Here is a 14,488-nt window from a genome sequence, read left to right as displayed (position 1 = left end):
CCACCACTGACATTTCAAATGATTAGCACTCCCACTTTTGGTTCAAGTGATTTCAGGTCTGATTCCTGATGTGAACTACAAAATATTTGTGTTGAGTTTGAATTGCAAAGACAATTGGGGAAGTATTTGAAAGCAATAGTGGCAGATTCCAGTCCATTACCGGTAGTAATGTGACTCAATGTACTTAGGTTAACCTCCCATCACATCTGACACAACATGAGATGATGCGACACAATGCAACACAACACAACATGACAAGATGAATCACTTTGTTTGTTATTTAAAATGTCATTGCAGATTTTGTCCATGTATGTAGCAGGTCTAGTTCTGTCTTTTATTTTTTGGATGATGGTAACAATGCATTTTAAGCATAACAGTTTACAGCAGAATTAATGTATCATTGTGCATGTAGAATTAATGTATCAATTTATATATTTTGAATTTAATATAACCTCACCGGACAAAAAATTAGTCACCCCTGCGCAAAAGCAAGGTGGTTTTCTGATGCCCCTGCAGATGGCATTGCAGAGGAATGGCGTGGTGCATTAAGTCTGGATCAGTGCTGTGTGACTATAGCAGTAACATTGAGTGCGGAAGACGTTGTTCGGTACGGAAATAGTGTGTCAACATGGTCAAAGCCAGGGATGTGTCGGAGTGGCAAAAAGGGCTTTCGTGTTTGGGCATGCCCATGGTCACACAGTGAATGAAGTTGCCGGATTTGTTGGTGTATCGACACGAACTGTCCAACGTGTGTACAAGGAATGGTGTCCCACTGGTGGCAATGAAACACGGCGTGAGAACTGTGGTCGGAAAAAGATCCTAACCCAGAGGGACCGGAGATGAGTTTGACGTCTTGTGAATGACAATCGGTTTCAAAGCAGACAGGAATTGTTGCAGTCAGTGAATGAAGGTCCATCCCAACCAATTTCAGAGGGAACATTGCGACGAGAACTTCATGCCACGGACATATGGAGTCGGGTACCTCGAAAGAAACTTTTGATCACAGCGACATATAAAGTTGCACGTCTTACATGGGCCAGACAACACCGAACTTGGACAGTCGCAGACTGGAGGCGTGTAATGTGGTCTGATGAATTGCAATTTTGCCTCTTTTCAATTGACCCAAGTTGTCGAGTGCACCGACGGTCAAATGAGGCATTTCATCCTCAGTGTGTGGAAGGTGTAGTTCAGGCAGGGGGTGGTTCTGTGATGTTTTGGGGGTGTTTTTCTTACTATGCAATGGGCCCACTCATTCAGGTGACCATAAACATGAACCAGTATGTTTATTTGAACTTTCTCGGTGATCAGGTGCTTCCCTTCAGTCAACATTTTCATGATGAGCATGCTGTGGACATCCCCATTTACCAAGATGACAACTGCCATGTTCACAGGGCAGCACGCATATGTGAGTGGTTTGATAAACACTCAGGCACCCTATCGCACCTCGCCTGGCCCACTAAATCACCTGATCTTAACCCCATAGAACATTTGTGGTACTATTTGGAACAGCAGGTGAAACACCGAAATCAGCATCCCGGCAATTTGGAGGCCTTACGTAATCTTCTGATCATCTAGTGGTGTCAACTGGATGTACCTGCAAAACCTTGTGGACTCCTTACCTCGATGAATCGAGGCGGTTATGAGGGCCAGAGGTGGTGTTACTCTGTATTAGAGTGATGTCTCCAGGGGGTGACTAATTTTTTGTCCGGTGGACTTATTTCCAGCAAATAATTGGTTAGAAAATATGATATTAACAATTTTATGTAAGATTCAATGACTTCATTTAATTGCTGGATTTTGAATTGCCCCCATTTCCAGCGTGTAATTTGAGGTCTCTGCTTGAAGTCAATGGATTATTTGCACATGTGCACAGCATTTTGTTGCAAGCTGCTCTACGCGAGACCAAATTCCACTGACTTTCATTGTTTTGTTGCAAACCATCACAACCTGTCTAGAGTCATTCCTCTCATCCGGTGTGTAGCTTCTCATAAGAAACTATGGTAAAACCTTCCCTGATATGGTTTTAGACAAAAATGACTCGTTACGTCGTGTCGTGTCGAATCCAGTGTGTGGGCCTTACCATGCAACACCCAATGAAAAGATGCTTGACAGACCTCAAAGGGCTGTTGCACCATGGAGTTTTAAATGCTTTGTTCCTGTTAGAGTATGAAAATAGCTTCTGAGTGTGAACCTAAGTATTCAATTGGTTGCTTAAGATACTGTAGAAGCAATAGTACACATAAATAAGTATATGAAGGCAATCTGTTGCCCCATGTATTTTCAGCAGGAAATTTGAATTTCCATAGTGTTTTAAATTGAGTGGCTCAGAAAGTATTAATGGCACAGCTACAAATCATACGTTGTTTTGTTCAGTACATATTAGACTATAAGCCTATGGTCATAAAGAAAATGCTTTTTCAAATAGGAGAAAATGTTTGTTTTTTTAAAAAAAAGACGAAGAAGAAGAAAGTTTCTTTTCCAGAAATTTGAACTTTGGCTGCCCTTCATTCAGGCAACGCGAAGTATTGAAAACTGTACCTCCATATTGTTTTATATGTGTATTACTCATGTGGAAAAAAATATGCAAGTGTTGATACTTTCAGAGGAAAAAAGTGTTTTATATATATTCCTCACATATACAGTAGAGCGTCGATTATCCGAACGTCGGTCAACCGAACGACCGCTTAACCGAACTGTGTACTCGCTCACTTTCAGATATCTGTAATGAAAAAAGTACGTGACTTAGCTGCTCGTAAGCGTGTAGGCTTGCTTAGACAGACCAAAATAAAGGATTTTTTTAAACGTTAATTTTGTGTACTGTGTGTATTGTTCATGCAAAATGCGTATGTAATATGTACATATTTTTGTTTCATAAACTGTACCACATACTATATATTCCTACTAAAGTTGCCTTTGTACGTTACTTTGTAATACATACTTAAAGAGATGCCTGTTTTTATGAATAAATTTACTGTACAGTACTTCTTTTTGGCAAATAAACATGTACAGTTCGATTATCCGAACAAACCAGTTTTCCGAACACCCATGTCCCCCAATTACTTCGGATAATCGACGCTCTACTGTACCTAAAAGTAACCAGAGGAAGATAGTTTTTAAAAAAATATATATGTATATAATGGAAGCTAATAACAATATAGTAACAAGTCATGCCTTCTTTTGCTGAGTACAGATTAGGCTGCAAGCTTATGACCATGAAAAAATGCTTTATCAAATAGAAGATGATTTTTTTAAAAACTTTTTTATATTTCACCTTCAGCTGTCCTCCACAGTATGCCACTGATGTAGCCCAAAACAAGGAAGTGAACAGTGAATATTGCTAAATATCTACACCTAGAGCAAACCCAATCTCAAGTGTTCTGCTCCCTCCACAAGAAATTATGCAACAATCAGTGTTCGTTTCTGTTTGTGATCCCAAACAAAGAACTAGAGTGCACATGTACCTGCACTCCTTTGCTAACAGTCCGACAAAACAACACCACTAACTCCCTGTACCTCCATTTCCCATTAGTAATTTGGTCCCGCTATGTCGACAAGCAGTCACTGTGTTAACATGCTTTATTCTTGAACCCTGTATTGCAATGTCTGACACACAACTTCCTCCCCCTCATCATTCCATTAGCACTTACCCTCTTTGAAAAGGAAACTTACCGCATTTGTCAGCATAGCTAGACAAAACTTATGTTTAGGCTAAAAAAAAATTGAAGAACAGGAGTGATGTTCTAAAAAAAAGTTTGTATGTACCAAAATATTGCCAGAATCAAAATCCTATTCACTAATTACCAGGGAACGAATTTGTATGTGGTAAAAATATGCTAAATATGTAAATACATATTTAGTTATTTTCACCAAAATATGGATTTAAAATTGTAAAAAAAATTCCTTTTTAATAATATAGGACACTGCACGAGCTACATAAAATACAGTATGCTTACATTGACATTAATTGTAAAAATACTCAAAATGCATTTTCGTTTTGAGTTTCCAAATCGATGAATAACACAATTTTGTTGTAAGTGTTTGAACGTGAATTTCCATTTGTTGTCTCTTATAAGATGAATTTATATTGACTAAAACTGCATTCAACATCACAATAAGTAATGAGAGCGTATTTCAAAATTGTCAGTTATTCGCTAGAAATTCCCCCAACTTTTTCGGTCACATGGAGACATGTAGTTATTGCGCGAATATGGAGTGGAGAAACGTTCTGAAATGTGGAAATAATATGTAGAAATAACTAAAATATGTAAAACATGAGCCAAAACCTAATATATGTACAAATATGGAAAATGAAAACTGAAGTTTTCGAGTCTACATGTCACATGTGCAAAAATAATGCGAAATATAACTGATTTCAGCTTCATACATAAATATGTATTACATATAAATCCTTCCCTGCTAATTACTAATGGCACAGCTCAAGGCTCATGTAGCAATTAATGCACGTATCTCTGAATATAACTGAATCACAGTAAGTTCCAAAAGTCACATGCTACAAAACGACACTGCTTGGTACACAAATGTATCAGCCTTACATCAAAGGTTAAAGAAACATTGAACCTGGAGAAACTAATGACGACCTCTTGAGTGAACTTTTTAAATGAAAATACAACTTTTTTCTGGCTATTGTAGCTCATGTAATTTTTCTTTCCTGTTCAGGCCACCCTGAAGCAATGTACAAATTTGAAAATTACTATTCTTTTAAATTTGTAATGCCTCATATCACATCACAAAGCAGGAAGTGGAAATTAGTACTGTTTTGTTTTTGGTACAACAGTGTTTATTGTGTTCTGTGTTTTATTAGTTATTATTATATGTATATTTTAATGATAAAAACATATTTTAAATATCCACTTTAACTTTTTCAGGTACGTTCTTAATGTTACGAAAGTGAATGGCTCACTGGATTTTGGCCTGAATTCCTATCTTGACTCGCAAGATGGTTTGAAAGTTTGTATATCAGGCACACGGTCTACTGACACTAGGTCTTGTGAGTACAATAAATGTCATTTGTATTCTCTTATATTATTTCAACTCGAATTTAGTACTGATTTTAACATCCCTCCTTTCTCTCTCTCTCTCTCTCTCTCTCTTGCTCTCTCGCTCCCTCCCTCCCCTCCCTGAAGATATAGATATGCATGCAGTTAACATGAAATTAATTTAAAGTGTGTATGTATATTTTTCCTTTATTAGCAAAGAGCTTGCACGAATAATGATAGTATTCCCTCGAACTTAATGTGGTTGAAATCGGTGGAACATTGAAAATTGGTATCGAAATATTGAAGAATCAAAAATTTAAAATAAATGTTCTGGTTGGTACGCCCAACGGCAATAGAAACAGCAGGCGAATTGTCCATCGCCATTTTCATTTACACAATGTGATGATAATGAATTGAAATAATGACGTCAAAAAGCAGAGGGCAATGGCTGCTTCGAACAACATAGTTTCATTCCTTAAAAGAACACAAGATGTAGAATAAAAAAGTAATGAAAATAGCAGTGGACAATTTGCTTACCATTATATTTTCCGTTGACTGTACCTGTATCAAACTTGCTGGAATGGACACAAAATCTGCCAGTGCAATATTGGTATCATTGTGTGGAATACGCAATAAATGGTGTTTATTTAACTTCAAATTCCTTCTTGAAATGAGTAATGACTTTTCAAACAACATGCATTTACAATAGTTATGGCTTGTAAGTACATTAAGTTCCATAATCTGTATAAGACTTGTCAGGTATAAGTCCATGTAGTACAGACTATTTAGAATCTAAAGCCTGCATGCATTTTAAAATAAATTCTACCAAATTACGTGCTGGTAACATTTGCGCCATCGTTGAACCCAACTCTGGAATCCCCCAACTAGCTACTCAACATAGTTTCAATTTAAAGCGATGCATTTGCGGCATCGTCGAACCCAACTCTTGAAAAAAGTCCCGTGTGCACTGTCCAACATTCACTTCTTGACAGCTACTTTCACCTTATCTGTGTCATCAAATCGTTGTCCCCGAAGACTGTCCTTCATGGGACCAAACAAGTAGAAGTCTGAGGGTGTCAGATCTGGCTGTACAGTGGTAGAGGGGACCACAGACCAGCCCATTTTGCCGATCACCTGATTTGTTGCCGAAGAGGTGTGTGGTTGCTCATTGTCATGGTGAATGTGGATCGCTTTCAGATTCTTGTGCAATCTCTTCCTCCTAATGGCTTCTCTAAGCTTATGGAGTGTCTCAATGTACCGCTCGCTGTTGATGGTACGGCCGCATTCCAGGAAATCAAGGAGAATGAAGCGCAATCAACTCATCCACTCACTGACGATTCGTGTGAGTGGTCGTAGTTGATGGTTTCCCCTTCTGTAAACTTCTTCATCCACCTGTGCACATTGCTCTTGTCAATGGTGTCATCTCCGTACACATTCTGTAGCCTTCTGTGGATGTCAGACAGTGCACACCTGACTTTTTTCAAAGAGGATTCTAGAGTTGGGTTCAACGATGGCGCAAATGCATTGCTTTAAATGGAGACTATGTTGAGTAGCTGGTTTGTATAGAGGAAGAGTCACTCCAACTACATGTGCAATTTGAACGATCTACATCAGTTAATAAAGAGGTTATGACCACTTTTGCATTACTTTCGGTAAGGCCCTCGTAATATGATGTGCGCAAACAACCCAAGTGTTGATGCACCGAAAGAAAATTATTTCAATCAATCAATTTCAATTATTACATTTTTTTCCATCTCATGTGAAAGTATGAACAAATAATTAAAATCTTCTTTTAACCTTTCTTGAAAGATTATCACATGACATTAAAAATATGTGAAATGTCTCGGAGGTTAAGAATGCGGATGTACAAGTGAAACAAAGATAGATTAAATAAAATATGTACTGTACATAAACACAAAAAAGAGGTTTAATAATTCTTCAACATTTACACAACATGGCATCCAGCAAACTAAATCAACTCTATTAGGATAAACAACAGACTATTGAACATATTTGTTCTTCCTCATAGCTTGATTATACATAATATCATGCTTAATCACAACAATATCAATAGTATCTTTAAGGCATTTTCTAAAATAATAACAATATTTCACAACAGTGCATCAGGTAGCACTTCCCTATGTTCTATTCCAAGTGCTAGCACATTGGACAGTGCTGTATCTCACTTTCAACTGTAGATATAGTCAGTGGAAAATGAGGTGGAAAATGTTAGCCGGGGGGATGCTCCTGTGATTTAACATGACAAAGAGACAACTGGCGGAATGCCTGTGAAAATTTTGCTAGCTGGTATCACCCCTCTCTTGAAGCACTGGATATAGTCCCGATTAACCTACCTGAGCATGAATTGGACTTTAGAATCAAACTTTGTGTCAAGACAAGCAAAGTAATTATGCACAAAAATTAAGGTTAGAACAGTGATTTTTTATTTCCTGAATTCTGTAGCTCATAATTTTACAAGAGAATTTATAAATACACAATACATTAGAAACTTATTTTGTTTATTTTTGATTTATTATAGGTAATCATGATATCTTTGAGAAGGGAATTAACATCAATCCAGAAATGAAATGGGTTTGCCCAATTTTCAATTGGAGATATTGTGATGTGTGGCATTTTATCCGTTCCTTGTATCTGCCGTACTGCAACTTATATGACAGAGGGTAAGTTGTGGCCAATATTGCTCGCCTTTCAAGAAACAAGTTAAAATTTGTATCTTCTGTGGCATGCACAGGATGCAGCAACTGAACCTAACGGTTTATAAATACAAATTAAAACAAAACTCTTTCATGAAACAAACTCAATTTTATACATGTTGTACTACATCTCAAAGCGATTTAGGAAAATGACATGAGTGGCAGTTCCATGCAATTTCTTGACAACGACAGTTCATAGCACACCTGTGAGGCACGGCAACTGAATCTGATGGTTTTTAAATCAACACTGAATGGAAGTTACTTCAAGTAATGAGATTCAGCTGTTCGTTATCTCAACCATGTCAGTCAACATGGAGCAGTGGTTGGGACAACACTGTGCTTTTGTGGTTGAGACATTTTTCATAATGAATGTGTGGTGCCAACGCAGCATGTCTTCCATCGGCACTTGAACATTCACCGTAATTTCCATGTTCGCATTCGGAATACCATTTTACTGTGGGTAAGGAACTTCAGGAATTAAAAGAACATGTGGTGGACATTGTAACGTTCTCACTCCCGAGAACATTAAACGAGTTTGGGTCCGTTTTGAGGAGTCATTCAAAAAATGAACTGTCCTTGTCAAGGAACTACATGAAACTGCCTCTCATGTAATTTTCCTAAAATGCTTTGAGATGTAGTACAGCATGTATTAAATTGACTTTGCTGCATGAAAGAGTTTTGTTTTTATTTTTTATTGTACAGTATACATTATTTGTAATTAAAAACAGGTTCAGTTGCTGCACACTCTATTACATGTAAGTTTAATTCCTGTAAATCTTCACCACAAAGATTTACACAGCTTAATTAAAGAAAGGATAATTGGATAAGCAATTTTTCGTTTCTGTTATTGTCATCATCATCTTGTAATCAAGGGGTCCTGGGTTTGATACCCGGTGGAGGCACATGGCACAGTGGTTCGGAACCCACTTTAAACTGTCGGTCCAGTCCTGATTAGTCTTTCTGTGCATAAAGTGGACTTAAAACAACAAATCAATTGTGTGACTGATACACAGAGAAGATACACGTTTTAATGTGCATATATATCTGTTTTGCTCTTTAAGCATTTATATTTGTATAATTTGAATTGTGATTTCATATATTTAAAAAAAAAATGGATATATTATATTGGTATTCCGAAACTTTTCATACATTTAAATACTTTATCATTATAAGATTGCAAAACTATTTCTGAACAAGCCTCATGAAGTTTGTCATATTAAAATTGTAGTGTAATATTTATCGTATATCTGATCTTTGTTGTGTGAATTGGTAATTTTTTTATTATTATTTCATGTAATGTTTTCTGGTTAAATTCTACCCTCCTTGAAACGTTACATAATTTTAATAATAATGTCTTATAGAAGTCTATTGTGTCTACTCTTTCAGATATTCCCATCTTGGAGACATGGGTGAAACTTTACCTGATACAAGGCTACAAGCCATAGATGAAAGAGGGAGGCACATATATCTTCCAGCATTCATCCTTGGAGAAGAACCCTAGTTACAATTTCCCATTGAACAGGACTGTAATTAATGTAATATTATATAATGGTTAACCTAACCATATCGAGGGGGCAAAGATAAATATATTGTTGTACAGTTTGTTGAATGTAGTATTATAATTTTAAAACATGTAAAAATTAAGAGCACTAAATATCTCAATAAAATGATACATTTTACAACTTTTTCATGTTGGTTTTAATTTTTCATTGATCTTAAGATTTAAGCACATTTAACATTAGAACATAGGGAGACATCATTTTGACTGCTTCAGGAGGAATACTTGAACTTCCGAATTAATTTTAATTAAAGACTTTATTTTATTGTACTTGCTGGAATGTATATGTTATATTCAAAGATCTGCATTAGTTATCCGATATACTCCTGATTTGGATAAACAATTTGCATTCATCTGAAAATCAATAATATCATAATATTTGTAGCTGAAAAAATTAAAACTACTTAAAAAAAATGTAATTAACTGATCTGCATTTTAATATACAACTTTTTTTGTCTTGTGTTAAAACAATTTGCCAATTATTTTGAATTAGTTAATATTTTATGTAGGGATGGACCAATATGAAACTTTGCTGATACTGATAAAGTACCAATGTTTGTGTTTGTCTTGTGTAGTAGTTCCTCCATTCATATCGGGGGTTAGGCGTAGAGCTGACAACTCTGCACTGTAAAAAGACATGTCAAGAAACAGAAATATAAGGCCATGGATGTTCCCAAGGTAAAATATTCCGGAGGTAAAATAGTCCCCCATTCGGATCTCCGAGTGGGGACTACTTTGGGAGGTCCCTGGACTAAGGATAAGATCTAGCTACGTCCCGCGTAGCGGTGCACTTCACAAGTACACTTACCTTATAAGCTCAGCAGAGCATGCTGGATAATCCCAGGGATCGGGCTGAGTTACTGCGTTCCTTCCCCTTGGATCCACAGGTGAAGTCCAACAATGACAACCCACGAGGTTGTCCTCCTGATGCAGGTATCCACAAGTACGAAATACACTTTCGAAATAAAGAAAAAAAACGCAATATGCTCAACTTTACGTTTATTATAGACACGCACGTATATAATGTAATACGAAAATTACAATTCAAATACTTTTGAACGGTACAGCACGAGATGCGTAAGCCTATCTTTTCCGTAACGCGAAGCACCTCTTGCTACTTCGAATCTCTCCGCATGACTACTAACCGTTTTCCTGGAAGGCGAAAACACCTCCTCCGTTACACAGTGTTACCAGACACAATAACCTTTTAATACTAGGAAGTTCTATAAAAGCCAACAGTAATATATTAGAAAAGTACAGTAATCTGGCACAGTGAATTTAGGTATGTGGTGGCAACAATGCAATGAAAAGCACGTGATCTTCTCACCCCACAAGAGTTTAAATACATCAACAATGGCTTTCAAAATATAAGAGAAACGAACGGCGCTGGCCAGAAACATGAAACAACAAATAGATATAAGGAATTTAATGCAGAAATTATTAACTTAGGCTTCATTAACTTGATTAAAATGAAACTTATAACACTCCTTAGAACATTTAAAAGCAAATGAAACGATTAATGTTGAAACTATGTAAATGGCTTAAATTTGCCGCTATTCATACTTGTAGATATGTGTATTGATTATAAAGGCGGCCATATTTATGAATATATATATGAATTATTAACTGTATAATACTACTAATAATAATAATATAAAACCACGAAGTAATGGCAAACTCGGGGTCATTACAATATCCCCCCTCTTCCAAATAAAAAAAATCTTTAATGAGAAAATCGAAGAAAAGTATTTTTTATATATATATATATATATATATATATATATCAAACAAATATAAAACTTGTCTGTGCCAGAAAACGTACTAACAACAAAGTATCTTAGCATTGATTACACAAATGTTTTGTAACGTATTCACAATAAACAGATTATGGAGATAAGAAACCAAAGTTAGTGTACTATTCTATTCTTGTACACAAAAAAAAATCATTCAAAGCATTGCTACAAAATAAGCTTCCAAAAGAATTTGAATATGTGCACAGAGCTTAATCTTTAGCTTGCAATACTTAATTCGTGTTTTTCTTTTGACAATCAAAATATTCTACCCTTTTAACTTACATTAGAAACATATACGATTCGTAAATGCAAGCTTTTCAACAATCACAGAAAACAATTACAAATGGAAAAGTTGTCGGCACTTTGACAACCATCGCCGAACATGAGAAAAAGTTACCAATCTATAAGCATTGTTACAGTCATGCTTCTCCACAAAAGAAAACATACAAATATTTACAGGAAATTACAGTCGCAAGCTTCATTCATTGTTACAGGCTTTTACAGAAAAAGCGCGTTCTTGCTTTGAAGAGAAATAAACAGATATCTTTCTTATACTCTCAGTTCTTTCTTTCTTGCATTTCAACCTAACAATGGATTCTTTTGTTCGACAGTATTGAGTAATATAAAGAACAAAACAACAATTTAAGCTATAAGTTCATTTGCACTTGCGGGATTCCTTCCTTAATTCAAAATGCATCCATTTGTGAGTTGTCGGGCAAGGGTTGGATGACTTGTGAGATCGAATGTTTGGGAGCCAAAACAATATCAATGATGAAATTAGACCACAATCGGTGATTCGTGTCGACAATGAAGGCGCAATAAAACATTTCTTGAATAACTCTCCATTCCTTCAACTGTTCTAATTCTTTGTTGAGTGCAGCACGTTTAGCGATGGGAATCGGATAAGGCTTCCGAAATACAGGAATTTGATCTATTAAATTTATTTCACATTCCAGTCCTTTGACCGTTCCTGGTCTGTCAGAAAACGTCGGTTGATATTTTAAAATTAAATCTAACAGTTCCTTTCTTTCTGAAAAACCCAAAGTAATACTTTCATCGACCTTGCACTTCAAATCCTCCTCACTAGCCATCCACTTGTCATACTGAACGTGGTGCACAGCCTTCCTTTGCTCATTTGCACCCACGTTAAAAACTATATTCTGAGACAAGGATGATTCATCATCGAGGCGAAGTATCAGCTGATTGGTTTGAAAGTCCACATTAGCCTTGTAGTCACGCAGAAACGGAACTCCTAAAAACATATCTGCCGGAATGTTTTTGATCACAAAAATGTCCACTTGACCTTCCTGTCCATCAAATGATATTGTAAGTTTTCGTTTTCCACACACACGTACGTGCTGTTTTCCTGTAAAGTCTGTCAGCCTAACTTGTGGTTCTTTTGTAAGTGTCATACCACTGAATTTCTGCAGTAAACGTTCCCAAATTTCATAATTCAACAATGATACCTCGCTTCCGGTGTCGATGACACAAGATACCGGAAGTCCAGTGATGTTGCTATTCACGATCGGAGTGGTGCTATTTGAAGATAATTTTTGAATTTTAAATACGGCACCTCGGATCACAGCCTTTTCAGTTTCAGTTAAATCAATCGCCGTGGTCACTCCAAAAGATCTCGAATCACTAACGTGGGATAGCTCCTCAAGATGCCCTTGCCCAACACGGAGCTGATCAATTAAGCAAGGTGAGAGTTTTCCGGAGAATTCCCACCTGCCTGATTCATGTTCCAGTAGTAGTTTCGAGTGTCATTTATGGCCTGTTGCTGTTCGTGACTTAACGGCGGCTCATCAGTGTTTGTTTCAGCGTTCACCATGTGGTTATGACGGGGAGAGTCCGATCTTGACCGTTGGTAGCTCGGCCTGTATCGCTGTCGTCGACGAGCAGGTGGTGTCCATTGCCTCGTTCTTTCTGACCGCTCATCTGTTTGAGACGTCCGGTTCTGTTGATTCTGCCGTCGAGAAGTATTGTACGGATGAAATGAATTTTGGTTTTGATTGTTAGGACGGTTATTTTGTCTTACCATCCTTACTTGTGGAGCTCGGTTATTTTGTGTACGACGAAAGTTAGAGTCTTCCTGTCGTCGTACGCCAGCCGTGTTGTCATACGTTTGCCAACCCATCGGTTCTTCGCACACTTCGTAACTTTTAAGAAATGTTGTCAGGTCACGAATGTTCCTAGGAGCGTTGGCAAGGCACAGATGTCGCACTCGAAAAGGGAGCTGTTCGATTATCAAAGTCACCACTTCATTTTCTCGTAAACTGTCAGACAAGTTCTTGAAAGCAGCGTAGGTACTCCAGGCGTAACTTTCCATGGACGAATTAGTTTGCCTAGAATAACGACGCCGTCGCAAAGCAGCAAGTTGCCGTTGTTTAGCTTCCGGGGAAGCAAACTGTGCCCGGAACTGTTCACAAAAGTCCTCATAGTTTTGGAACTGATCACGGTTCGCAGAAAGCCAATGTTCAGCCGTTCCCACAAAGATTCGAGACAGCAAACCTACTCGACACTCATAAGGTACATGCATTAGGTGAAAGCTAAGGTTTAGGTCTGTCAGATATTTTTCCGCTGAGTACACTTCAATGTTTCCGTCAAATTTTGGTAACTGATTTATGTCTGTCATTCGTGGCAAACGAAGATTCCACTCTCTTAAAGGGGCACTATCCGAATCGGACACTTCATCTCTTACTCGTCGTTCGTCAACGTCGTACTGTCCAACCCGAGCTGCCTCTCGAGCAGGTACGGACTCGCGCATAGAAGGTCGATGATCTCTCTCAATCTGCAAGGACTGCTGTTGTACGTACATTCCTGCAATGTGACGGGGCGACGAGGTAATGTTGTGGCCCATGTTTTCGCCTGCGGGAGGGGTAACAGTTTCCTCTCGAACTAAATTTGTCACACGCTGCCAAAGGTCTGCAATGTCGTTTTGTAGGTTCGTGTGGGTCTCCGTCACAGTCTCCTTTAGCTGGGTCCGCAGACCAGAAATGTCCTGCGAAAGTTCGGTCACTTGATCCTTCAACATGCCTACATCGGACTCAAGGACAGTCTGCTTGGACGCTAGACCCTGTTGTGCTTCTGCGACTTGCCCAATACGTTCAGATGTAAGCTGTATTTGAATAGGAAGAGCACTTAGTTGTTGCATAATGTCACCAAACTTTCCCGCAATCTGTTCATTACTCTCCCTTTGTTTTTCCGATAATGCGGTGACGAACTGTTCTTGTCGTTGCCGGTCTCTCTCTTCCCGCTCACGTTCCTGGGCTAACCTGGTCTCTTCCCGCTCACGTTCCTGAGCTAACCTGGTCTCTTCCCGCTCACGTTCCTTCTGTTCCATAGCGCTGACGAACTGTTCTTGTCGTTGCCGGTCTCTTTCTTCCCGCTCACGTTCCTGGGCTAACCTGGTCTCTTCCCGCTCAC

General features: G+C 38.0%; 1 protein-coding gene across 1 annotated transcript in view; it reads left to right on the top strand.

Moving 5' to 3' along the window:
- The window catches only part of LOC145989480 (bifunctional FAD diphosphatase/FAD synthase-like), a 73,588-nt gene extending 64,235 nt beyond the window's left edge, over positions 1-9,353 (top strand). Inside the window, exons 10-12 of the mRNA XM_083124827.1 lie at positions 4,887-5,008; positions 7,537-7,678; positions 9,098-9,353. Coding sequence (XP_082980953.1) covers positions 4,887-5,008; positions 7,537-7,678; positions 9,098-9,212 — 379 coding nt within the window. The 3' untranslated portion in view covers positions 9,213-9,353. The remainder of the gene's footprint in view (positions 1-4,886; positions 5,009-7,536; positions 7,679-9,097) is intronic.
- The last annotated feature ends 5,135 nt before the right edge of the window (positions 9,354-14,488 follow it).

This window comes from Lepisma saccharinum, chromosome 6 (genome assembly GCF_977018435.1).
Source record: "Lepisma saccharinum chromosome 6, izLepSacc3.1, whole genome shotgun sequence".
Lineage (NCBI taxonomy): Eukaryota > Metazoa > Arthropoda > Insecta > Zygentoma > Lepismatidae > Lepisma > Lepisma saccharinum.
This window is presented reverse-complemented; position numbering and strand designations above follow the sequence as displayed.